The 25,560-nt window shown below is 40.4% G+C and overlaps 1 protein-coding gene across 3 annotated transcripts in view; it reads right to left on the bottom strand.

Moving 5' to 3' along the window:
• The window catches only part of LOC128738956 (ras-like GTP-binding protein Rho1), a 40,648-nt gene that overhangs the window by 5,607 nt on the left and 9,481 nt on the right, over positions 1 to 25,560 (bottom strand). For 2 of the 3 annotated variants that reach the window (XM_053834458.1, XM_053834456.1), the window contains exons 2-4: positions 17,839 to 17,999; positions 169 to 318; positions 29 to 109 (exon numbers count right to left, since the gene is read on the bottom strand). In XM_053834458.1, coding sequence (XP_053690433.1) covers positions 29 to 109; positions 169 to 318; positions 17,839 to 17,994 — 387 coding nt within the window. In that variant the 5' untranslated portion in view covers positions 17,995 to 17,999. Of the gene's footprint in view, positions 1 to 28; positions 110 to 168; positions 319 to 17,838; positions 18,000 to 18,559; positions 18,747 to 25,560 lie in introns of those variants that run through there. The other variant, XM_053834457.1, reaches the window with a different exon arrangement.

The raw sequence follows: 25,560 nt of genomic DNA on the forward strand, positions 1-25,560 counted from the left end.
GACTAAGCTAACAAAAAGTTTTACTCACCTTAATTGTGTGGGGGTCATTTCTGAGATCTTTTTTGTTACCAACTAAAATTATGGGTACGTTTGGACAAAAATGTTTCACCTAGAGAAAAAGCTATGGTTATAAAATGCACGCTGAAAATTTAGAAACTCTTAAGTTACCTCAGGGGTCCATTTTTCGGGAATATTTTCCAACGAATCTGGCGAATCCACGGAAAAGCACATCAGTATGACGTCGGTGTCTGGATAGCTCAGAGGCCTGAGCCGGTCGTAGTCTTCCTGTCCAGCGGTATCCCATAGCGCTAGCTCGACCTTTAAAAAAGCAGAACAAATTGTTATATCCAATAGTTGTTAATGCTTAAATTTTATTGAAAAACTATCGATTTATAATCCAAAGGGAAATGTATACACTATCTGGTCGCCTTGTTCAGTTCACAGAATTGCCACTAGTATAATATAACGTTGTGGTGGTATGCCGCAATCTGTGAATCGAAAAACATGCGAGAACGGAATGAATTGTAATAAACCAGCTCGCCGCCATACGTACGTATTATGGCATGCCCACTTAACTGTGGTAAACAAAAGATAACGCGATTACTCTGCGCTAATCATTAGATACAATAAATATTTGAAATTCCCTTCCATCCAATCTAATTACTCGCTTGAACTGTAAGACCAAAATCAGCATTAGTCACAATCTGCCCTACCTTGACTCAGAGCAATCAATTTAAACCAACAACGACGGTGCGCACACCAACCAATACAACACCGTGCTGTGCATCATCAGGGGCAGGCAGCCATCCTCTCCACTGACTGACGTACACAACAGGATCCGTTATCGAATCACATGGTCTTCTATCACCAGCACCACCGCGCAGTAGTGTTACTTGGTTGACGTGCCACAGTTCGGACTTTCAGATACGCGTGTCACAAATCACTTGGAATGGGGGAAGACAGAAACCCCAGACAAACCAACGAATCGCACAGCGCACAAACAACACCGATAAAGTTAACACATCGCGCTCGCGGTGTTTCTACAGTTGCTGGGCTATCATCATCATATGTAGTGTGGAATCTCTCCACACGATCCCGAGTGTACAGTATCAATAGCCACAGTAAGCTGCGACTGATAACAGAATGGGGAATGGCACCTTTCCTTCCTTCATTTCGATTAGAGTAGATGACTACCAGTTGTATAACATTAACAGTGGTAAAAAATACATTCAGCATCAAGTAATATCTATACTATGATGAAAATATTCACCTTCTAGAAAACTACGTTTTGAAATCCAAATATGGTTCCTATTTGTTAAAAATGTAAACGGCAGTGTCAACTAGAGTTATTTTCTTATGTGCTGCTCCGATTGACTACTTATTTTATTCCTAGAAAAATGCCCCAATTCGAATCTCGGCTAGATATAGAGTGAGTAGGATTTTTGCACTAGGTCCGTAACTGTCCTGTACTCTAACAGCCGGCCGCAAAGTCTGTCGATAAAGAAGGGCCAAGTCCTAGAAAAACGTTCAAGCCCAAGGCTTTGCTTTGCCCTTGCAATCGGTAGCAAAGCTCGACGAATTTCAAGACCGCGACTGGGTACTGGCGAACACAAGACATCATTCGGAATCCAGTAGAATAGCAATGTGGAAAGTACAAGACAAAAAACAAAAGCCCCAGGTTATTACCTTGTGGCACACCAGTAGTAGTTTTGAATGTGAAACAAGGTAGATTACCTTGACATGCAAAGTGTGATCTGAAAGATAGATTAGCTCATCCACGAAGTCAGTCTATCAGTCTTCCCCGTTGTATTCCATTGATAACGGGAGGGAGCCCAGACGAAGAAGAATGAGATCGCGAGGCGATGGAAGAACTGTACCGTGCTAACGATAAACGGAAGTTCTACGAAAAGTTAAACCGTTCGCGCAAAGGCTATGGTGCCGCAGGCCAATATGTGTCGGGACTCAGACGGTAATCTTCTCACGAACGAACGCAAGGTGATCGAGACGTGGAAGCAGTATTATGACGAGCATCTTAACAGCGATGTAGCTGAACATGAAGGTGACGATATGGCAATAGATCTTAGAGCACGTGCAGAAGACGACAGAATGCCAGCCCCCGACCGCCAGGAAAATATTCATTCAGGAGGTAGCAGAAGAGATCGAACGGCTGAAGAACAATAAAGCGACTGGGGCTGATCAGCTACTCGGCGAGCTGCTGAAATACGGTGGTGACGCACTGGCTAGAGCGCTGCACTGGGCCATTGTCAAGATTTAGACCGGAAGAGTGGACGGAAGGCATCGTGTGTCCGATCTACAAAAAGGGCGACAAGTTGGATTGTTGTAATTACCGCGCAACCACCGTCAACCACCGTCAACCACTGCAGAGTCGTCTGTTGAACGCCGCACAAGGTACTCTCCGAACTTATGTCGTCGATTATCACCATTTATAAAGGAGTTCATAGGGCAATATCAGGCGGGATTCATGGGTGCCCGTGCCACCATGGATCAGATTTTCGCGCTTCGACTAGTATCATTTATTCTTCGACTTCAAATCGGCACGGCATGACACGATCGATCGAGATCAGCTATGGCAGATTATGCACCACTACGGATTTCCGGATAAACTAACGCGATTGGTCAAGGCGACGATGGATCGAGTAATATGTGTTGTTCGAGTATCAGGGGCAGTCTCGAGTCCCTTTGAATCTCGAAGAGGGTTACGGCAAGGTGATGGGCTTTCATGTTTGCAGTTCAACATCGCTTTGGAGGGTGTGATAAGAAGAGCGGGGATAGACACGAGTGGCACGATATTAATGAAGTCCGTCCAGCTTCTTGGTTTCGCTGACGACGTTGACATCATTACACGTACCTTTGAGAGGATGTCGGAAACGTACATCGGACTGAAAGCTGAAGCCAAACGGATTGCACTTGTCATTAATGTATCGAAAACAAAATACACGAAAGGAAGAAGTTCTAGAGAAGTGAATGCTGACCTCCCTCCCCGGATTCATTTAGACGGTGATGAAATCAAGTTGGTAGAAGAGTTCGTGTAGCTGGGCTCACTGATTACCGCAGACAACGACACCAGCTAAGAAATCAAGGACGCATTATGGCAGGAAATCGTGCCTACTTTGGACTCCGTAGGACGCTACGATCGAACAAAATTCGCCACCGCACGAAGTTAACAATCTACAAGACGCTGATTAGAACGGTAGTCCTTTATGGCGATGAGGCATGGACTATGCTCGTGGAGGACCAACGCGCCCTTAGTGTTTTCGAACGGAAGATGTTGCGCATCATCTACGGCGGAGCGCAGATGGAAGACGGAACGTGGAGGAGGCGAACGAACCATGAATTGCATCAGCTGCTTAGGGAACCACCCATCGCTCACACCGCAAAAATCGGTCGTCTGCGATGGGCTGGGCACGTTGTGAGGATGTCGGACGACAGCCCGGTTAAAAGTTCTCAATAATGATCCGACTGGAACGAGACGGCGGGCGCGCAGCGGGCAAGATGAATCGATCAAGTGAAAAGTGACCTGCGGACCCTACGCAGACTACGTGGCTGGCGAATTGCGGCCTTGGACCGAGTGGAATGGAGACTTCTTCGTACAGCAGAGGAAACTACGACCCGGAGCTAATTAGGTAAGTAACTAAGGGAGCCCAGACGTTGCTTGTTTACGTAGTTCCAGAAAGACTTCAGGTGATGCTTCAATCTTTGTTGAATACTGCGTTGATACCGCGAAAAGCATTCGAAAAATATTGGCGAGTGACTCGTTAATCCTCACGTAGTGAAGTTTTAATGAAAGCGTGCGAAATTTCGTGAATCGTTTCCTCGAGATGTCTGCCAAATTAAAGTCGCCCAATATGACTCTCATCAAGCGGCGAAGCGTCCCTCATATCTGAGTAAGCTGACTGGCATTGAGCGTCAATTAGCTCATTGTCGCGAACACAATTAGGTAGGATGTATACTGCCCATAAAAGCATAACTGTCCCATATGGAATTTTATCGATTTTGAGAAAAGCACGAAAGTAGCTTATTTATATCCTAATTTATCTAAAAAACTTTAATTTAGACGGACTTTGTTCGAAAATTATTCCAAAAAATTTCAAACCTGAACTGTCCCAAACGAAAAATAAAAGCATAACTGTCCCATAATAATATTGTCCATTATAAACATTTTTTTCTGCTAGCTGAGGCAACCATATGGCATTATAGCTTTGATAAAACAATATTCTTTTAATTTCCATCTGAATAGGATAAAAACTTAACAAAAAAAGTAATATGACAGTAATTCATATTTGTTTCTAAGTTTATTTCAATGTTCGACCACAATCTTTTCTTAATCGGCGAAGCTTTCACTGGCACAATTTTCTTCGGTGGTGTCAGGGAAAAGAGTATTTAATAGAATTCGTTTTGATTCCACGATATCCTTTATGCTGATGTTTTATTTCGATTGAAAAGTTTTCAAAACAATAACTAGTGCTGTTTCTTCAACAGCAGCACATACTTGAAGTTCGAAACCCGAACTTCATCAAATTTGCTGTCATCTTTAACAGCAAGGCTGCTCTTTTTGAATATTATTTCTCAAATATCTTCGAGGTATAGCCTTGGTTAGGATTTATAATTTGTGATTACGAAGCCAGCATCACTAGTTCCAAAAAGATCGACGACTTTATGTCCAACACCGCGACGGCTTTCTTGCCTTCTTTAACCACGACCTTGAGATATTGAAATATTATAGGAGCGTTTCTGTAGCGTATACTTTGGCGTAGAAACTATCTTTCACTATGTGCTGGCAAAAATTGAAAAAAAATATGGGACAGACATGCTTTTATTTAGCAACTTGCGCTTGTAAATAAAAGCATAACTGTCCCATCTTCGAAATTTTGAAAAAAACATTGCATTGATGTTTAATTTTACAACCAAATTTATGTGGATAGTTCAATTACTAGTGTAACGTGCTGTTTTTGTCGAATAAAGTAAAATAATTCTTGTATAATGACGCACAACATATAAATCAGTCCGCCACTTTCAATCTCATTTTCCCACGCTTCAAGTTTCCATATGGGACAGTTATGCTTTTATAGGCAGTATAAGGCACATAGAAAAAGGAAGCGATCACTCAGCTTGACGGCTGTCCAAACCTATTCTACGCAGTTGTATGAGTCCTTCTCGATAGCTCTTGCTTTCAATTCACGTCAGACATCTATCAGAACACCACCGCCAGTAGATTTGCGGTTGTTGTTAGGGTTCCAATCACAACGGAAAATTTGATAATCGGATACAAAAACTTACTAGAAATCGTCTGAGTTGAGCCACGTTTCGCTAAGGACAATGATATCATAGAAGCGATCCAATACGACCAGTCGGTAGTCTTCAACATCTGAATGCATTCCACCGACGTTTTAATAGAAGACTACGACATTTTACTTGTGACGTGGGGTCGGACGATCATTTTCCTCAATAATTACGGATGTATCGGATGAATGCTGTCCATTAGTAAAGCTGGCTGGAGGCGACCCCGCCGTCAGTAGGAAGCCTGACCTAGACGGAACTGTCCTCCCTGAGATTCCCGTTGTTCGCAGTGCTGCGAATTGAATCGACATCAGGTAGCGAATGAGCTAATTTTCGACTATACTTGCCTGAGGAGGTAAGTTGGAATACTCCTGATCAGGGCTTGAAAAGGGATCGCAAGTTGAATGTGACTGCCGTGAATGCGAACTTTCCGCATTCAAACTCCGCTTTTTGAACGATCATTTGACTGTTTTTTGAATCCAGTCAATCTCCCGCTTGCGCTGCTGCCGTCTTACAATTCATGCGGCATCTCAGCAAAAGCAACCAGTCGATCTCCCGTTTTGCTTTGCGCTTTGAGAATATAAACTGCAAACTGACTGGAAGCATACGGTGACGTATTTTTTCGTTTCTCTTTTTGTCTCCAAATCGGCTGCTCACAGTAATAGTTTGTCACCCGGACGTCGGTCCGACGCAAGCAAAATATTCGTTTGTATTGGACGGAGTCCGACCGACTTCTTCCATGCACATGTAGTGGTTGTTTTTTTGTAGTATTGAATCATACGATTGTGCGGTTGCTTTTCGTTAGCGTGGTGATTGCCAATCATTTGACTGTTTTGCAGTCATTCGCTGCTCCAAACGGTAAAGGCAACTTGATCGAAACAAAAATGTCAACAAATTTTAGAGCGCGTTCATTCTGCTGCGTGCAATCGGCGTTTGACTGAGCAAACTGCCAGTTGTGTTATGCATAGCGTTCGTATTCCACCTCTAAACGGACGGTGTGAACTTGAATGCGCGTTGGTGTGACTGCGGTAGAAAAAAAGGATCGGTCGAAGCCCTGCTCCTGATCCACATCTAGACACAGTTCCGGGACCGGAAATTATGTTATATACCCAAGTAACCAGTAAGCACTTAACACTAGTCCTTGGACAACATTATATAAGCATACAGAACTATGATTAAAAGCATATTTTTCTTTATATACTTCTGTAGAACTCACATAATGCTAAAAAGGCGAAATAGCGGGTTATTAAAATGCTACGCCACAAGCATCAAATAAACATTATCAGTGTTTGTTTGAGGCTTAATCGAAATGTCATTTTGTCTACATTATCGACGTATCGAAAAAGTATCGACGGCATATCGTTTGCTTGATATGGAAAATAGATTCGGTCGGGATTTAAAAAACTAAAAAAGCAAGCCATTTTTTTGCTGCATCTCAAGAGGAGCAGGATAAATAGAACCATTTTTTGAAATGCTGGATAATGTTACCACCTAGACAGGGCTCGAACCGGGAGTTAGTCATGCAACCTCATTCGTTTCCTTGCATCTTTGCTATCTGAACCATAGCGGATGTGATTGAGTGAGTTGAAATTAGTCGTATTTAAATCTTGGTCATCATAGCTTGGTCATCATCATATCATAGTTACTTGTCCTGCATTACCAATAGGGTAGAAAAAGACGGCTTTCGTTGGGTGGAAGAGGACACGAATAGTGGCCGTAGAATAGCAAAATAAGAAGTCAAGTACAAGCCGTTTATCAACACTTACGGCTCATTTTAATGCAATTGACTAAATGCATTATATTGTTACGTTATATGCGCATATATTGCTTTCTTTAATGCTGATTTACGTTAATGCTTCTATGCATCAACAATGTTATTATAGGTTTTATAAGCATTAAGATTGCTAATATACAAAAGTTTGGCACTAGGGATGCGGAATTATTTTCAATATACGGCTTTAGATTAATGCTTATGGTTACTTGGGTAGTTGAGAGACTCCCACCTGTTGAAGCCTTGCAAACGGTCATTTTTTACCACGGTAAGATGAAATAATCTTAAATCGTTATAATAAACGAAACAATCACAAGAAAATATTTTCAGGCGGCTCAATTGGCGATGTACTTGTACATGTTGATGAATCGTAAAATGGCTGAAATTTATGAATAAGCCAACAACTAGGTGTATGAAAATGTGGATGTAGCCGAGCGAGTAAAACATGGACGACAACTCGATAACAATGGGCTGGTTAAATAGTGGGAATGCCAGAGCCAGATGAACGATCAGCATTATTTTTTTCAATTTCTGCTGCTAGAGGTTTGTAAAACTTATAATTAATAAATGAACGTTCGTTTGCCAATGAAAAAATGGCAGCCCTACTACAGCGTAAATACAAAAAATAATACAGTACTTTATTCAGATAGATTGTAGATTACACTCAACTGTACAAATGTTACATGCATGACTTTTACTGATCTTGCTTCTGTGAGGTAGTACAGTTCAATGAGCGTAAGTGAGCGTAACTGATCGCAGCAAATCTGGTTGTAACTCAGATTTGATCATTTCCGTCGATTATCATTTTCCGTCGACCAATTTGTATTTCTGAAGCAGGTTCGTATTTATGTTTAACCGTGTATCCGAGGTGCAATAACAATACTAAAAAGATTTGCTGTTAAAACCGTAAAAATCGATCCTGGCTTCTTTGAGATAAAAGAATAAGAATTACAGCGTAACATGCATTTATACACGGCATGTATATACAGCAACAGCGCTTGTTCAGAACATCGGTTTGAACATAAAACTTTAACACAAACCAGATATACCAGATTCAACACAAACAAAATACTGATTCATTTATACCTAGCCACATCCACTTCTAACATAAGAAAAACTATTACATACATTTGCAAGTCGCAAAAATGTAACCACGTGCGAGGGAACTATGTATTGCTAAAAAGTATTTTTCCCCTGATCAATACTATAATTAGAACTTGCTGGATGATCAAATAGCATTGGTGGTCGATCAATTTTAAGCTGTCCTACGATTAATGTGTCGATGCGCGTCATGAAAATATATATTTTATAAATAAATTTGTAACTCTTTGACCTTCACCTGCTGCCGATGATTAGCAGTGCAACTGTTACTTGCAATCCACGTTATAAAATTTCATGATAGTTTGAAGCATGTTAGCCAAAAATCAACATCAGATAATCAATCGTAGCCAATTTAAGTGTAAGTGTTTACATTCATCATCATCATCAATTAAAGCATATTTCGAATTCCATTAGAATTGATTCATACACAATACGGTTTTTTGTTGTTGTTCTTCGATCCACAAGTGTGGGAGATTTTATTACACACTCGTCCACAATGACCGTTCCACGGCCGGCTGTTTTAGTGCCACCCAATATTGAGGGCACATAACATACGCCGCATCATCAGAACTCCGCCCGAACCGGATTAAACTGGATGCAATAACAGCAATCGATGGGAATGAGACAAGAGAATGAAAATTACCCGCGCGAATGTTTATCCTTTTCGGTTATAATGATAGCGGTAGAGGAACACACACGTAGCCTATCTCCGTAACGTTCTTCGGTTCCGCCGCTGTAGGAAATAAATATTTCAAATACTTTATCAGTCAGTCTGCAACTTATAATTGCAGTACGTGGCCAGTAGTGTGTGATTGTTTCAATTATCAGCAATCCTCGTCGGCCCGTCGGAAGAAGCCAATCGCACTATGGATGCGTCATTGTTCATTTTCCTAGAATTGCAATGTGAAAGCGATTTTTCGAACGAGCTCTAAGGGACGACCAGCGGCAGCACTTCTAGCCGGCCATTAAAAACACCACACATACAGCCTGCCAGAAATAGTCACCCTTTAACAATAGCATGCAGTAACGTTCCGATAAGGCTTCAAATAAACTCATGCTGCAGTCATGTACGTAGACATTACATTCATGATAGATACGCAGCGTCAAAAGTGCGGAACACACTCATAAAGCAAATTTTCACGAATGTGCAGCACTGAATTGGAATTGATAAAATCGTTACTCCCGCCATGCTTGACGTAACTGCAAGTGGCTTCTCAGAAAATTAACGCTTAAAGGGTTAAATTAGCCTCGGGTTATCTCTTGATGGGATACAGCGAACGAAACAAACAAGGTGGTTGGTTTTGTCGTGGTGTATTATCATCGTGCGAAACAGTTTAGCCGCGACTATAGAAAAGCGGTGCAGGTTAGCTATCGTTGAGAGTTGATGGGTGTGTTTTCGAAAGCGATTACTTTTCTACTGTATATACTGATAAAATGAATACGTCAGAAGAAGAGCTGAGAGAAGCCATGAATCAGGTCAAGGTTCGTTGGATGATAGTCTAACAACAAAGTAGCTCTAAAAATAGAGCTCAAATAGTCCGAGCTGAATGGGCCAGCGGAATGTGACCATAGGCTAAAATACAAGAAATAATGAAATTACAACTTCATTAATTATACCTCACCGCGTAACTATGACGAGTGATGCTGCATATAATAGGAACAACTATAACAATGCACTATGAGTAATATCAATCCGTACAACGTTCGGCACCTGAATCTTCTCCACCTGTCCAACCGTCCATCGCATCTAACTTGACCTGTGCGGGGCCCCAGCCGGTTCCTGCTCGCCATTGTCGCTCATAAACTTGCAAACTTCATGCATATACACTAGTCTCTCGTTTGTGAGGCTGACATCATCGGACTGTTGTAGGTAATCACCAGCAGCAGCAGCAGCAGCAGCAGCAGCGCACAGCAAGCTAGTGAGATGCATCGTTCATCCGTGAAACTTATACAACACTGTCTCAGGAAGACTTACGACGGTTGGTGACGAGAAAATGTACCGGGAAAGGAAAGCGCAAAAAACACGGATATCAGCAGTTTGGTTGTAGCTTTGATTCGTCAAACAGTTCGCTAGTTTCAGGGCTTAAAATTCTGTGCGTCGTAATTATCTATATGTACTTCAATCATAACCGTTTGATACAATACATGTAACCCAGTTATATGTAAATTATAGTTGTAATTATGTCGCTGACTATTGTGCAGCTTTTTTCACACAGATTTATTAGAAGTGCATATGTTGTAAACGAGGAAAAGCGCAATACAAAGATTTATTATGATTTTATCAATTTATACATTTACAACTTATGAAGCTCGATTAATCAAATTGTTTGAAGTATGGTGCCATTCAAGCGTAATTTGAAGAGAAAACTTCTAGAGACTTTAAAAGAACGAAAACAAAAAAATGTAAATCGCAATACACAGAACCCGGTACGGTTGTTTACAAGCCATGACATCATCATCCAATGCTTTGTACTACTCAGATGATTCAACTGTTAGATGTAGACTGATGGATGACATCTACCGATTATTGTGCTGTCGTGAACGCTAAAAAAAGGTTCGTGGATAAAATCTGACCGTTTTGACTACCAAATCTATCGACACCACGTGTGGTTTTTACGATGTAGTCAACAAATTTTAATCGTAGAAGGGACAACCAAGCATGGATGCCCTTTGTAATTTACAGATCTAAATCACTATTTTACTTCAATACGGTCTGTACCCCGGAACCGCGCCAAGTCATCTGCTGTGATTTTACTAATTTTTACGTATTTTGCCATACTACCAAGCTAAATTCGAAAAAGTTATGTATGGTGCACTTATAGAGCCAATTATCATCCATAAAATTACTAGTAAGTATTGCTCTATCTTACGTGTTTACGGCGCATTCCCGGTTCGCACCTGTTGGTGTACAAAGAGTGATCTTTGTGTGACACTCAGCGTAAACTGGGAGTGCCCTGTGACTACAAAAGATAGAGCAATGCTGAATTCAACAATTTTGTAGAAAATAGTAAGCTCTATAAGTGCCAACATTTTCAAATTCAGCTTGGCCAAATAAGCAAGTAAAAATAAGCAAAATCGGAGCACAAAAAGCAGGACAACCCTAATCCAGGTATTTTTTCTTGTATTCCGCAATTCGGGGGTTTTCAATGTCGCTATAGAATGAGTGAAATGTTTATTATCCGTGTTTAAGTGTTGGTGTTTTATCATCCTTTGTTCCTTTTATGCATTTACTGCTTTTCAACCGATCTCGCTCTTTAGAACCGGAAAGTGCGAAGACTAGTTAAAAACAATTTACCCATGGACAAGAGACTTCATTACGCACCTCGAGAGGTCGAGCCAGTACCAGAGATTTGACAGTACCGTCTCAACCGGAGTATGAAATGGGGTAATACTCGGTAATACTCTATTGAGTAGCTAAGCTAGAAGGTGCGATGCTGCGTGGTTCTCGGCTGCCCGATCTCAAAACTGAGATTTTGGAGTTATGGAAACTCAAATGACGCGATAAGTATGAAAATGTTATATTGACTCAGTCAGCAATTTGGTAAGATCGTTTCAAGTCGAATTTTTTCACATGTTACTATATACGGGTCGACTCTTTTGGTAATACATACCAAACGAGCTGAAAGTCCGAATGTAATAGTAAAATCCATATGATTTCAGTATAACCTTCTGGCGGGGCTTGGCTGGAAAATGGTTTCGGAATGCGCTGCAAGTACTCAGTCATTCTTTATGGGTCTTTGGATAGTCAGTAGAGCTAACACCATCTATAACCCGAAACTAAGATAATTGCATGGACTACCCATCACTGCAGTTACATTTTTTTCATAATATCACTGCAGTGGGTGATAGATAGCACACACACATTTGACAGTGCCGTCTCAGCCGAGCAAAATTTGACAAAGTAATATATGGGGCATTTGTAGAACTAGTTATTATCTACAATTTTGTAGCATAAAATTTTGCTGTATCTTTTGTAGTTACGGTGCTACAAAATTAGTAAGTCATTAGCAGCTAAGTGAACGGTCACTAATGAAGACTGAGAAGTTCAATTAGGAGACCTGCTGCTTCTGTAATCTTCAGAGTGAGACCTCGAAACAGATACTCTGCGAATGCCAAGTATTGATACAACACAGCCTGCGTGACCTCGAGAATGTGTAATCTGACATAGCACAACAGATCACTCTAAATGGTCGCATTAGTCGCTAAAATTCCGTCGAGACTGCAAAAACCCACGAACTGTCATCTACGATGTTCAGATCGCAACCCAAAAAAAATGATAGCCGAGTCACTCCACAGCACCCTTTTTGTGAGGTATACAATCTGACACACTTTGGTGGGTATGAAATGGGGAAGGCAAATGAGCGTCCAATATAGCTCAAGCCATCCCAAGCCCCTACCTAGCGCCTCCACGTGGCCATACCTGGTAATGCTCTATTGAGTAGCCAAGCTAGGAGGTGCGTTGCTGGGTGGTTCCCGGCTGCCTGGTCTCAAAACCGCGGTTTTGGGCAGACGGCGGAGCCACACGGCCTAGCTAATAGGTAAGCCTAATAAGTTATTTTAATTATTTTTTTCGTTTTAGCTTATGAAGCATCTCCTGCTATATAGTAAAAACTGGCCAAAACGAGTTTTAATACTGCACATGGATACCAGAATGAAAAATTAAATTAACTTTTAAAAATTAAAATTAAATAAGAAGCATTTATGGAACCCAAAGGACGCTACTCTATTCCATACGAAGGACTGCTGGTGAGATTGTTCTATTTTTATCATTTATACCACATTTCATCTTAATATCATATCATATATTAACAGTATTATTATTGATATCATAAATGTGGAAGGCTGGATGACGGAGTGGATTGCCAACCTGAATCCTTAAGGTCTGAAGCAAATATGGCACTTCTCAATTCAAAACAAACAAATCATCACGTGGGTTAAAGTTGGTATAGCGAAATTGATTATTACATGGAAGGATCCTAATGCTGGAAGGCGACTCTTATAACCCCGGAATGCGCACAAGTGCCTCTGCTTGTGGGTCCGCCCAATCCCTTTTGGCCCTTCTGTAACAGCATTAGTGTGAAATTCATTTGATAATCAAATTTGGATCTACTGTAATTCTACCCACATACATTGGCAAGTCCTTGAAATGATGGTGGCTTTCCCCTACTACTACTACTACTACTATACAATCTGACACACTTTGGTAGCCTGCATCAGACATGCGCCCAAACATGCTGGGAATAACTCCAAGCTAGGCACATGACCTTCTAAGTCTTCGAATGTCCGTAAACAAGCTTGTCCAATTCGTAGACTTTCTGTCGTATACATTTTGTCATCCCATTGAGTTATAATTCTCCGCAACAAGATCTGTTCCGTATATAGTGATACAAATGACCACTGCGATCATTATTTCCATCTATTGTGGTATTCTTCTTCCTTTGTCTAGGTATTTGTGGCAGACAGAAGACTATTACACTTACATTGTCTAATAGAGTTGGTTACTTTATTAGGATTTGCATAACAGTTGGAGAGCGGATACGACTGCTGCCCAAAACATGACATCAAGCTCGCCATCAGGGATTTCAAGGCTTTGGTCGGCCAGGAGGAGGAACATAAACCGGTGATTGGAGGGTTCAGCGCACACCAGCTGACCAATGAAATGGGTCTAAGACTTATCGATGTTGCCATCTTCTAAAACATGCCGTCCGCAGTAGCTCCTTCCAGCACAGACTCCTACACAGGTACACCTGGAGGTCACCAAATCAGACAGAATCACAGCTCGATCACACAGTTCACGTGCCGACACTTCTCAGACATTATCGACGTCAGATCCTATCGAAGCATTAACGTTGACTCGAACCACTACCTAGTGATGGTTAAGATGCGCCCAAAACTCTCCGTTGTTAACAACATTTGGTACCGACGCCAGCTTTGGTTAGACCTCGCGCGGCTGAAGTAGCCAGACGTCACCGCAAACACGTGCACTCACTCAAAGCTGCTGCATCGTTCTCAGGAAACGCGAAAGTTCTACCAGAAACTGAACGGATCCCGCAAAGGCTTTGTGCCGCGAGCCGAAATATGTCGGAATAACAATAACAGTATTCTGACGGACGATCGTGAGGTGACCGATAAGTGGAAGCAGCAAGGAAGTTGAGGAACCAATTCTCACTGAGACCGGCCTTTTCATTTTTTTCTATACCGGCATGACCTGGTACCCAGTATAAATTAACATTGTTAGTTAAAGCCAACTGTCTTATGGAGAGGATACATTCCCAAACCAGCTTTGACTGGCATGTGGATGCCTTTAAGGGATTTAGAGCTGCTTGACTATCGGAGAAAATACAGATATTGGCATGTCTGTATTTCCTAGTCAAGCAAATGTTTGTACAAGTTGATATGGCATGTATTTCTGTTGGAAGACTGTAGGCCACTGTCCCATTGGAATTGATATGTCGATTCCTGGTCCAGACCCCAGCTCCTGTAGATTTGCCAATTTTAGAACCATTGGAGTAAAACAGGAGTGATCCCGGACGAGTCTTAGGACCACCTTCTTTCCATAATCTGCGATCGGTTTCGATTACTTTGAAGGGTATATCGAAGTTTGTCCTAGTTTCCATCCAGTCTTCGTTCATGATTACCAGGGTGTTCAGTTGCCCTCGGAGGATTCGTAGGTGTCCATTAAGATCCCCATCTTGAAAATGTTTAACACGCCTAAGCATAAGAGCACCTTTTTCTGCTTCAAGTTGTACGAATTGGTGCAACGGTAAAAGATATAAAAGAGCATCTAGAGCTTTGGAAGGTGTGCTGGCCATTGCTCTAGTTATTGAAGAGCACGCCATACGTTGTAGTTTTCCAAGCATTTTTTGAGCTGTTATTTGTGAAGTTTTAGGCCACCACAATAGCGAAGCATATGTTAGTCTGGGTCTCACAATTGCCGAATAGATCCAGTGAATCATCCTCGGTTTAAGTCCCCACTTTTTGCCAAATGTATTGCTGCAAGCCCAAAGAGCATTGTTTGCTTTTGAGATTGCGTACTCAAGATGATCGTTCCAATTTAGCTTATGGTCAAGTATAACACCCAAGTATTTTGTACGTTTGGATAGCTGCAATTGGACTCCCCTCAACTGCAGAGCTGCAATACTGTATTTCCTTCTTCTTGTAAATGGTATTATGATTGTTTTAGAAGGGTTAATGCTTAGTCCTTCCAAGTCATACCATTTAAGTGTGTAGTTCAGGGCAGATTACATTCTACTGGAACTAGTATGTTCATACTTTCCCCTTACTAAAATTTTTATATCGTCAGCGAATCCTATGACTTCATAGCCTTTTTCAGCCAATTTATTTAGAAGATCATCGACTACTAGGGACCACAGCATAGGAGATAGGACTCCCCCTTAAGGGCAATCTCTAGTTGGTTTTGTCGTTAAAGTAGATCCTCCCAGTTTTGTAGTTATTGTGCGGTTGGTTAGCATAGAGTGTATCCAACTGGAAGTGCACCTGTCAAAACCCCGTTTCTCCATGGCTTTTTTTTTATTGAATTGTGGGAGGCATTGTCAAATACTCCCTCAATATCAAGAAAAGCTGCAAGTGAGATTTCTTTGTCAAAAGACTTTCCTGTTTTTGTAATCAACGTATGAAGTGCTGTTTCAGTTGATTTTCCTGCTTGGTAGGCAAACTGGAATTTGCTCAAAGGTCTTCTTTTCAGATATGATAATTTGATATGAAGATCCATTATTTTTTTCAAACGTTTTTAAAATCACAGATGTGAGACTGATTGGTCTGTATGCTTTGGGATTTGTCCTGTCACGTTTTCCCGCTTTAGGAACGAAGATAACCCGGACTTCTCGCCATTTCTTAGGAATGTATTCTAGTATCAAACTTGCCCTAAAGATCTTTGTCCGAAGAGGAACCGTGATATCCTTGCTTTTTTATAATAGCACTGGATAAATTCCATCTAATCCTGGAGACTTGAAGGGACTTCCAGAAACGTACAGGTTGCTAGAAAATAAGAGAGGGGTGCAAAAAGAAGCGGCCCTTGGAAAGAGAAAAGCTTTAAAAATGGGAAAAGGTTTTGTTCTTCTTTCTTTCATTAGAATGGTATAAACGGGGGAAACTGACAAGGAGGAGGGACGTAGAAATGGGGAAAAAGAGTTTGTTTCCAGCATTATATGAATTAACATTGGAATAACTGAAGAAACAAGTGACTGGCAAAGAAAAAGTCCCCTAGTAAGATCGAGCACTCAATTTGTTGTGAAATAAAATATGTTTATGTCCAAAAAAAATTAAACACAAATGTAATACATACATAATTTCACGTTATTTAAAGCTAGCGTAATTTTCATAGCGAAAAATCAACCCAACCTCCCCTTGAACTTCGGTTGGGCAGTGCTGTTAGTCAGTAGGATCGTTGCACTAGTTCCATAATTGTCCTGTACTGTAATAACCAGCTGCGAAATCTGTGTCAAAGAAGGATCAAGTGTTAAAGGTGTTTTGATCCAATGATTCTTTTTTCTGAGCTTTGTTACCCGCACGTCCGCACCATTTTTCATTCTGATCGATCTAAACTGTTTCGTTGTATTTATCGTATAGAGGTCTACTCAGTAAATTTCGAAAAAGTTATTCGACCTCATCTCATTTCGATTATTTCTTTCGAGATTCCACTGTATAACGAAGCAGTTTTTGGCCAGACTTGCTTGTTTTAAAGATATTTTCAGCGGTGTGCATAAGGATTAAGATGGTTTTCCCCTCGGAAAAAGGTAAAGTATTTTATCATGTCAAAATGCGTTTTTGGCTACACATTTCTACGCTAGCACGGTTTGGAAATTACGTAACGCACCTAGGACAATCAGGAGAATTTTGTGAAGCGCTCTGCGTTCCATAATAAATAAGTCAGTGTGTCGTTTTTCTGATTAAAACATGAATTTCCAACAAGAATTTGCACACGAAACTACATTTAGGATTATGTGTACGGTTGCGTGCGTTCAAATTCACTTAAAAATAACGAAAGTATTAGATTGCATATCGATTTCATTCAATTATGTGTAATAATTTCATTAGTCACAAGCAAAATTGTTATTAGTTTTTGAATCGATCGGAGCGTCCATTCGCTGACAAAAAAAAAACCCTGCATATATTATCTGATTTGCCAACCAAACGTTTTCGATAGATACTTTTCTACACGTAGCCCAGCTATGGTCGCTAAAACTTTACTTGCACGAACGACTTCGCAGTGCAGACGAACGAAAAGCAGAACAACTCCGGCAGATAATGGCAAAACCATCGTCTGCCGCTGTAGCAGAAAGACGTTTCAGCTCGTTTGAACTAGCTAGCCAGCAGCTAAGAGCAAACACAACGATGACTGGCGACTACAGCCAATTCCCTTGAAACTTCTTTTTCTTCCGTACGTTTCTTTATCGAGTGTGTAGTACTCTCCGCTTTCTGCAGCTAACACCGTTCATGCTATATACATATAGTGTAGATACTAATGCTTTATGCTGCTGTCCCGGTTTAGCTATATTCACGAGCGGTTTCTTACACCCTTTCTCGATTTTGAATGTCTGGGTCAGCGAAAAACGGCAGCTGCTGCCGATGCAGTTTCCCTTCAGATTCAACAGATAATCACTTACGATATGCGCGAAAGCAAAAAAAAAAACTGTTCTAAAACTCACCTGTTTTCCGTCCACCTCGATGTCAGCAACGTAATTTTCGAACACGGTCGGTACGTACACCTCCGGGAATTGATCCTTGCTGAACACGATCAGCAGACAGGTCTTACCGCAGGCACCGTCGCCGACGATCACAAGTTTCTTGCGGATGGCTGCCATTGGTTCTGTTTTAACAGAAATTTTTGTTCACCGATAGTTAGGTATAAATCACACGTAGGATGATCGAAGCGAGTCGCGTGATCAAACCGCGATCCAGCGAAGTTTTCAAATATGCGGCACGACGACGGCGACGATGACGAAGATTTCGAAGAATACGTGTGTGAATAAATTCCACAATTTGCCCAGCAGAGTAATGCAAAGGAGTTACGAGTGGGACAAATACGATGAAAACGGTTCGTTCGTTAGTCCATAGAAGCGTTTATGATTTCCAAGTGTATAAGTGACGACGGTGGTGGCGGCGACGATGATGAGGCACACAAATACACACGATTAGTAAAATATTCCAATTTTCAATCCGGATTTTAACGCCGATTTTAGATTATTTCACGAAATATTACACAAGCGCGGTTCAGCGCACACATGATGAGGCAGTCCGGAAAAAGAACAGAAAAACAATTCATTAGAAAAAAGGCTATTTTTCATCACATCTTCGATAGTATTATTTTAATGGTAATCGCTTTCGCCATACACAGCTGAAAGAAAAGAAAATCCAATCTTCACGCACCAAACTTTTTCTCCTTGCTAGGAAAACTTTCCGCCTAACTTTACTTCACTTTACAAACTAAAGAAACCACCTTAAAACGTTTTTTCTTTAAAACAACATGAAAAATTTGTATAAAACTACTGGGAAAGTAGGTATCGAACGAGAAAAAGGCTGCTGCGATGACGACGGCGCAACTGGAGATGACGAACAACGCCTAGGTGCTAGCTTTTCCTGTCTTTTGCGTGAGCAGTTGAGCACGGCAGCGAGCGAATACGTGAGCGCGGTGAGCACCACTTGCCTGCCAGCGATGCCAGGTCGACGGAATATTCTTCATTTCGTGTTACCAGACGACTTATGCAAAATGCTTAGGAAAATGCTACGCAACAAAAATTTGATTGCTGATTGCAAGACAATTTGTCCAATCAATAATTGCGCAATCGCTCATAATCCACCTTTTCGCGCACCTAATGACGGCTAGTTGGTACACGTTTTAATAATGTTTATTTGCTTTTTGATAACTCCGCTTCCGTACACTTGATAGTTCTACAACAACAAACAAGGGTGTAAATGTCAACTTGACGCGAATAAAGTTACCAAGGCATGCTAATATTTTTCGACGGTTGTACCCACTAACTGCTATTACGCACGCGAAAAGGTGGATACATAGTACTTTTTTAGCTTAAATCGTTTCGGTCTCTCCGGCGCACTTATTGCTTGGAATATAACCATAGTTTGTGATATAACGAAAAAGGGCGCCGAACGTGGCGCCGAAGATAAATACACTCAACCCCCGCTAATACGAAAAACAGCTCGTTCAGATTGGGCGAGTTCATTTTTAATCTGAATATTTGGTAACTCTATTCATTTTCACACACGCGCAAGACGCGCACCCTATGAACTTGTTGTTTTGATTTGACGAAAACAAACCTTTTGAAAACATTTCAAACATGCGCGAATTCTAAAGGTTCGGTTTGCATAAGACGAAATTGGCTCGGCAGTTTCGACTAAAATGGTCTGTTTTGAGTGCTGGAGAGAGGTAAGTTGCATATGAGCTATATTGCCTAAGCTCCTGGCAAGAGGAAACGCATTAAGATTTTTTGCTTTTTTTTAATTTACCGGTCAACTTTAACGTCAATTGTGTGTGACGCTTGATCGGTTTTTAATGTGAATGCATTCAAACCACCGGGGTACAGATTAAAAATGTTCAGATTTAAGAAGCTCATACCAACGGGGGTACACGGTACTGAAACGTTTTAATATAAAATACCACTTTTATGAGCGATTGCGCACTTTTGACGATACAATTTTTCTTGTAATCAGCAATAAGTCCCGAAATATTTTGTTTGTCTAAATGGGATTACATGTAGGGAACCAACCGTGGAACCAACTTATTTTTGACCCCATCAGCAGCTGTACATAATTTGGCACGGCTGACACACGACGGGTTTGCTTTTCATAGTTTCAACACCGCTATAAGCATTGTAGGCACAAGGAGGGCTAGAAGGGTTAAAGCCCCCCTAGAAGAGATTTAGCCTCCCTCCTTCTTAGAAAAATGGACCCGACAGACCAAATAATATAGTTTTAAAAAATCCGGGTGCTATAGCCCCCCCTAGAAATGCGCGCGAGTTTCGCCAATGGCTATAGGCAATACACTGGTAACCCGAAAATGTTTGTTTAACCTTCCGATATTGTAAATTGCCCACTCTTTCGTACGCGATGAATTATAACCGTCGCGGGCGAAACCGTCGCCAGAATCGTTGCGGGGGCAAATATCGTTTATTTGGTCAAGTAGCTTACGTGCTAGACAAGCATAATATATCCCAAGTAACAACGGTAGCTGAATTGCAAGAGCAATTGTTTACGGGTTGGTTTAAGGCGATCAAAGCTGCATAAAGTAAGCACTTAAATGGTGTTTAAATAAGCGATGTTTAAGCTACTTTAAGTTTTTCAAACCAGTTCTCTCCCAAAAGTTGATAAACAAGCTTAATAGCGGATTTTTCTACTAAAAAATCTGCTACTAAACAGCCATAAACATCAAACCGTTTTACGGCTGCTTAAAGGTGTTAAAGTGTAGAGTGGAAGTTTTCATTAGGCTCACAGCTTTCAAACTACTGTAAGGTTGCTTAAAGGTGTTAAAGTGGCTTTACAAACTTCTTCTAAGTTTTCTTTCGACTCACAGCACACATACTGTCAGAGCGTAGAATTTCGCAATTCGGCTGACAGCAAAAGTTTGGCAGTTATCGGCATTATCGACTGCTTCACGCTAGGCGGGCTAGGCTTCAGGTGTAAAGCTATTCTTACTGTCTGTTCTGCAGATGCAAATGGGGCGGATCATACGGTGAGTGCTTATGGATCAAAAGACGGCGGGTTCAATTCCCGGAAAAAGACATGCATTTTTATAATTAGCTAGCTCCTTAATTATACGAATTAAAGTTATTCGAAATTAAAAATATCGCGTTCGAAACATGTTTACAGCAAAAAAAAGGCTGCGTTCCATTTTTTTAAATTTAAAAATAGATTTTTTTTGGCTGCATAAAGGTTGACGAAGCGTTGATTAAGCGACTGGCAAAGCAGATTGCAAAACTATTCTCGTTCTAAAAATAGAATTGACAGCATTGCGCAAATTGGCTATTTAAAAGCGCAAAACAATTTCTATTAAGCTTCATTGCAGCTTCGAAAGCAGCCATCAATTAGCCTGAAGCTTGATAAAATCACCAGATTTAGATGTTTAAGAGCTGAAAAAAGGTTTTTATTTCTAAGCCTAAACCATAGATCAGCCACAGGTTGAATAAAATCAGCTATAAAAGCGTTTGACCAGCCTGAAATTGTTACTTGGGATACTTATAACTTGCATACAGCCAAGCAGATTCTTTCTGCGACGGTTTCAAGCTATCAAAAAAGTGAGCAGCGCGTTTTGTTGTCAAAGAAACGGGCACTAATGTTTGTTATGTGTGTATTGGTGGTTGAAAATGAGGCAAACAACAACAGTAAACAAAAGAGATGCATTCCTCTGTCACCAAGGTACAGAATGAATTTCGTCTTCCGCGTGCTTAAATAGCAGCAAATTTTCAAAATATGTGCTTGAATTTGGAACAGGATGGAAAATTTGACTGAAATATGTGCTCTGCAGTGTGGCAAACGGAGAAACACAACTAGTGATCGCTATTTTTCGGTTTGTTCCTCCAGCATCAGCTGAAATGAGGTAAACATCATGTATATACACGCCTATTTCGTGTTCGCTAGTGTGGGTGCTTGAGCTGTCAGAAAGCTCTATTCAGTGGTCCGGTTGGGAATATTCCAGGTTAAAAAACAAAAACGCTATTCGCGATGACGGCATTGAAAAAGATTTCGTAGGCTGCTCGCACCTACAGAAAATCGCATGCCGAACTGTCAACGTGTGCGTGATAAGAAAGCAAAAATACTTCCCCTCCTTTTTTTCTCACCCAAAACCCTGAACAATATCAGCAACGCCGTCATAGCGAATTACTAATTTGTGTGATGGGAAACGTGGGAAATCGTTTCCGATATTTTCTGGAAACTTTCTGAAACTACAGTACACCGATTTAAAAAAAAATTGGCAACACTGAGTGAGCTTGTCAAGTTTCGTGAGTAAAAACGGTGAGAAGGGTGAAAATTCTCTCTCACTTCTCAGTTTAACAGTCACTATCACGGCCCGGTTGCCACATATGCGGTTGGCTATCAGGAAACCCAACAAAATTATTTTCTATTATCAGAAGCCAATCCATGATCTTAATCACAGGCTAATCGTATATGGATTTAATTTTCAAAAAGTAGCATAATCAACCCTTTCGCATGGCTTATAAGTACGGAGAGAGTGGGGCTTAGATAAATAGGGTAATACATATTTGTGTAATATACATAAAATTATACATTGTCAAAATTAATATCCGCTTTGATGAAAAAAATGAGCTAAATGATAAGCATAAATACTACAGGGGTACTATTGATCATTGCACTGAAATTTAATGGTAATCTCTGATTGCTACCCGTACTTCTACGTGAATTGGGAAATTCTTGGTACAGGTTTTGTACCATTTTTTGTTCATTTGAAATATCTGTATAACACAGAATAATCTGTACATGTGGCAACCCTGTACAGTGCATACGTTTATGACAACAGCCCAGCCTGGTCGTAGCGGCGAATGGAAATAACGAAATAACCAAAATGGCGTTAGGAGAATTTGGAGAATATTTACCTTAAGTTAGATGAGCGTTAGTGAGCGAGAAGAGAGAGTTCGAGAGGATGATAAATATTCCAGTCTCACAATCTCACAAAGCGTTTCGGAGAAGAGTTTAAAATATTTTCTGTATCCGCACAGTTGGTAGCTCTACACGAAGCAAGCGATTTGGCGTTTCAAACGTCAAACGAAAAACATCTTGATGCGGTTAATGAGCAACGTTGCCAGATTGCAGATATTTTTCTGCCTTTAGTTTTCAGATTCAGAAAGTCGCTATGACAGAGCTGAAAAAGATTTTTAAGCCTGTTCGCACTTACATGAAATCCCATGCCGAACTGTCAACGTGTGGGTGAAAACAAAAGCAAAAATATTTCTCTCCCTCTTTTTCTCATACAAAAACTTCAAGGTATACAGCCCTAAGGGTTGTACGAAAGGGTAAAGTAGGACTATATCAGATCACCCAAGCAACCAAAAGTTCGAATATTACTTGACACGCGAACTCGAAAGTTCATAATTAGTTCAGATTCAGTTCCGTGGAACTTTCACGCTGATTAGTAGTGTATATCAAGTATATGTGGAACTAAATGCTTTAAGAAGTGCTGCGAGTACTTCATAGATACTTCAAAGCTATTAGGATGCTACATGAAGTTCTGAAGTAACTTTAGTTGCTAACAAGTTCTGCGTGTTGCTTTTTTGTTTATATTTCTGGTGATCAAACCAGCAGAACCTGAAACTATTGGAGATTAATTTTTATTTCACTTGAATAAATTTAATCCTCGCACATTTCTAATTACAAATATAAATTAGAATGTAATGCTCTTCATTATTGTGTTGTGTAGCATATGCTGTCGGTATCTCACTACTACAGTTAATTGCCTGGTTCCAAACTTTATGTTCTATAATTAACTCGCGCTGCATAAAGCTGCTGCAAGTTCCAAATCAAACTTTTACTTAACAACTCATTGGCAAAATTCACATCGCTTGTATACGACAAAGGTGACGCAGTGGATCGGTATAGGTTTACAACGCGGAGCACCCGGGTTCAAACCCAACAGCAGGCAAATGCAACGAATATAGAAGTTAGGTAGAAGTATAAAAATAGAACATAGAAGTGCTGCTAAATTTGTTTTTTCTTAGTTTTTGACAGTTTATTTCGAAGCTGCTTAGCGTTCTATGCAGTGAACCCAAGACAGCTTGAAAGTTCGGTTAATTACTTAAAAGTGATGCTGCTTAGCAAGTTATAGATTGATATACATAAAGCTGTTTAACCCTTGTTAGACACCATTATTCGAACTCTTGGTTACTTGGGCATTAGATCAAAGACTAAGGGCATCTTCTACGGTGATCCAAATCCTGGTTTTGGGTCAAATTTTTAAAGCAAACACATGTCTAAAAATAAAAAATAAGAAAACTTATCCAATTTAATTCTACTATGTGTATTTTCTTCACGACAGATACGTATTTCGCCTACGACTTGCAGGCTTCCTCAGTGTCTGTTTTCGAACTACACATGGTTGTTTAAACTTATAAAAAATCAGAGGGATTGTATACAACCCAGGTAACCAATAAGCATTAAAATAAGCAGTAAATTAGTCGTTTATTAGCATCCTTGGCGTTTTATACTGCAGGTTGTTGTTTATCAGCTTTATGACTGCATAACTGTTGTAAATTGGCATCCACAATTCTATTTAAATTCTTCTTGTTGGTAACTAGCTGCAAATAAGCATTGTCAGCACTATAAGAGGCCTAGCAGTAAAGTAGCCGCATATTTTGCCAAAATAGCATTTAAGTAGCATTTAAGGCAAGTTAAATGCTTATTGGCTTGCTTTTAAATTGCATTGGAAATGCTTATTGGTTACCTGGGAAGACATGACCGCATACTACGTAAGTACTACGTAAGTCTCTTTGTACTGATAGTAGCATGTATCCATGCTTGTAATCATTCGATTTTTCATGTATACATGCTATATGCAACATATATACATGCTACATGCGTTGTATGTAACATTTATCAAAGTAGTAACATTAAAAAAATTTCAGTTTTATTTCTATGTGCATTTGAAAACAATTTAACAAAATCAAGAACACAAACTATTGCTTTCCTGCTACCTTACAGCAATTTTTATTACCCATGGTTCCCCACGTTGAAGGGATTTACCAATTCATTCCTATTTTATCAACAGTACATCTTTTCACAACACTTCTAATGAAACGGCAAGCATGCGTATTCATACAGAGTCATATTAATTTATAATCGAACACTACAGCTGTAGCACATTTTACCAACACAGATATCAAATTCGCCTAGGTTTAATCGTCTCGCAGTAAAGAATTTGCGATCTGTTGGGACAACGGACTTGTGTCATTTTTTCTGACACACTTCCCTAACACAGACATCAAATTGGACTAGGTTTAATCGCGTTCGTAAGAAATCTGTTGGCACGAGGGGTTTTGTCACTCTTTGTGGCGTACTTCCCAAGCAAGGACATCAAAATGGTCTAGGTTTAATCGCGTTTGCGGTGTTAAGAAATCTTGTTGAAATGAGGAAACTTGGTCACCAGGGATGCCACATATAATTCTGTGTTTTTTGTTGGAAAAATCTGACAATCTGTACGACGAGGAAAAATATCTGTGCAAAAATCTGTCCAATGCAAAACAATGAGAGTGAAAGAGATAGAAAGTCATTTTGCTGACTATTTCCGTCTCTTTCACTCTCATGTAAAAGCTCAAAAATCTGTTTAATCTGTGTAATTTGGTGAAAATCTGTATTCTATGCATACAGATTCTGTACAGGCGATTTCTTGCAAATATATGTTAAACACA

The sequence above is a fragment of the Sabethes cyaneus genome, chromosome 2 (genome assembly GCF_943734655.1).
Source record: "Sabethes cyaneus chromosome 2, idSabCyanKW18_F2, whole genome shotgun sequence".
Lineage (NCBI taxonomy): Eukaryota > Metazoa > Arthropoda > Insecta > Diptera > Culicidae > Sabethes > Sabethes cyaneus.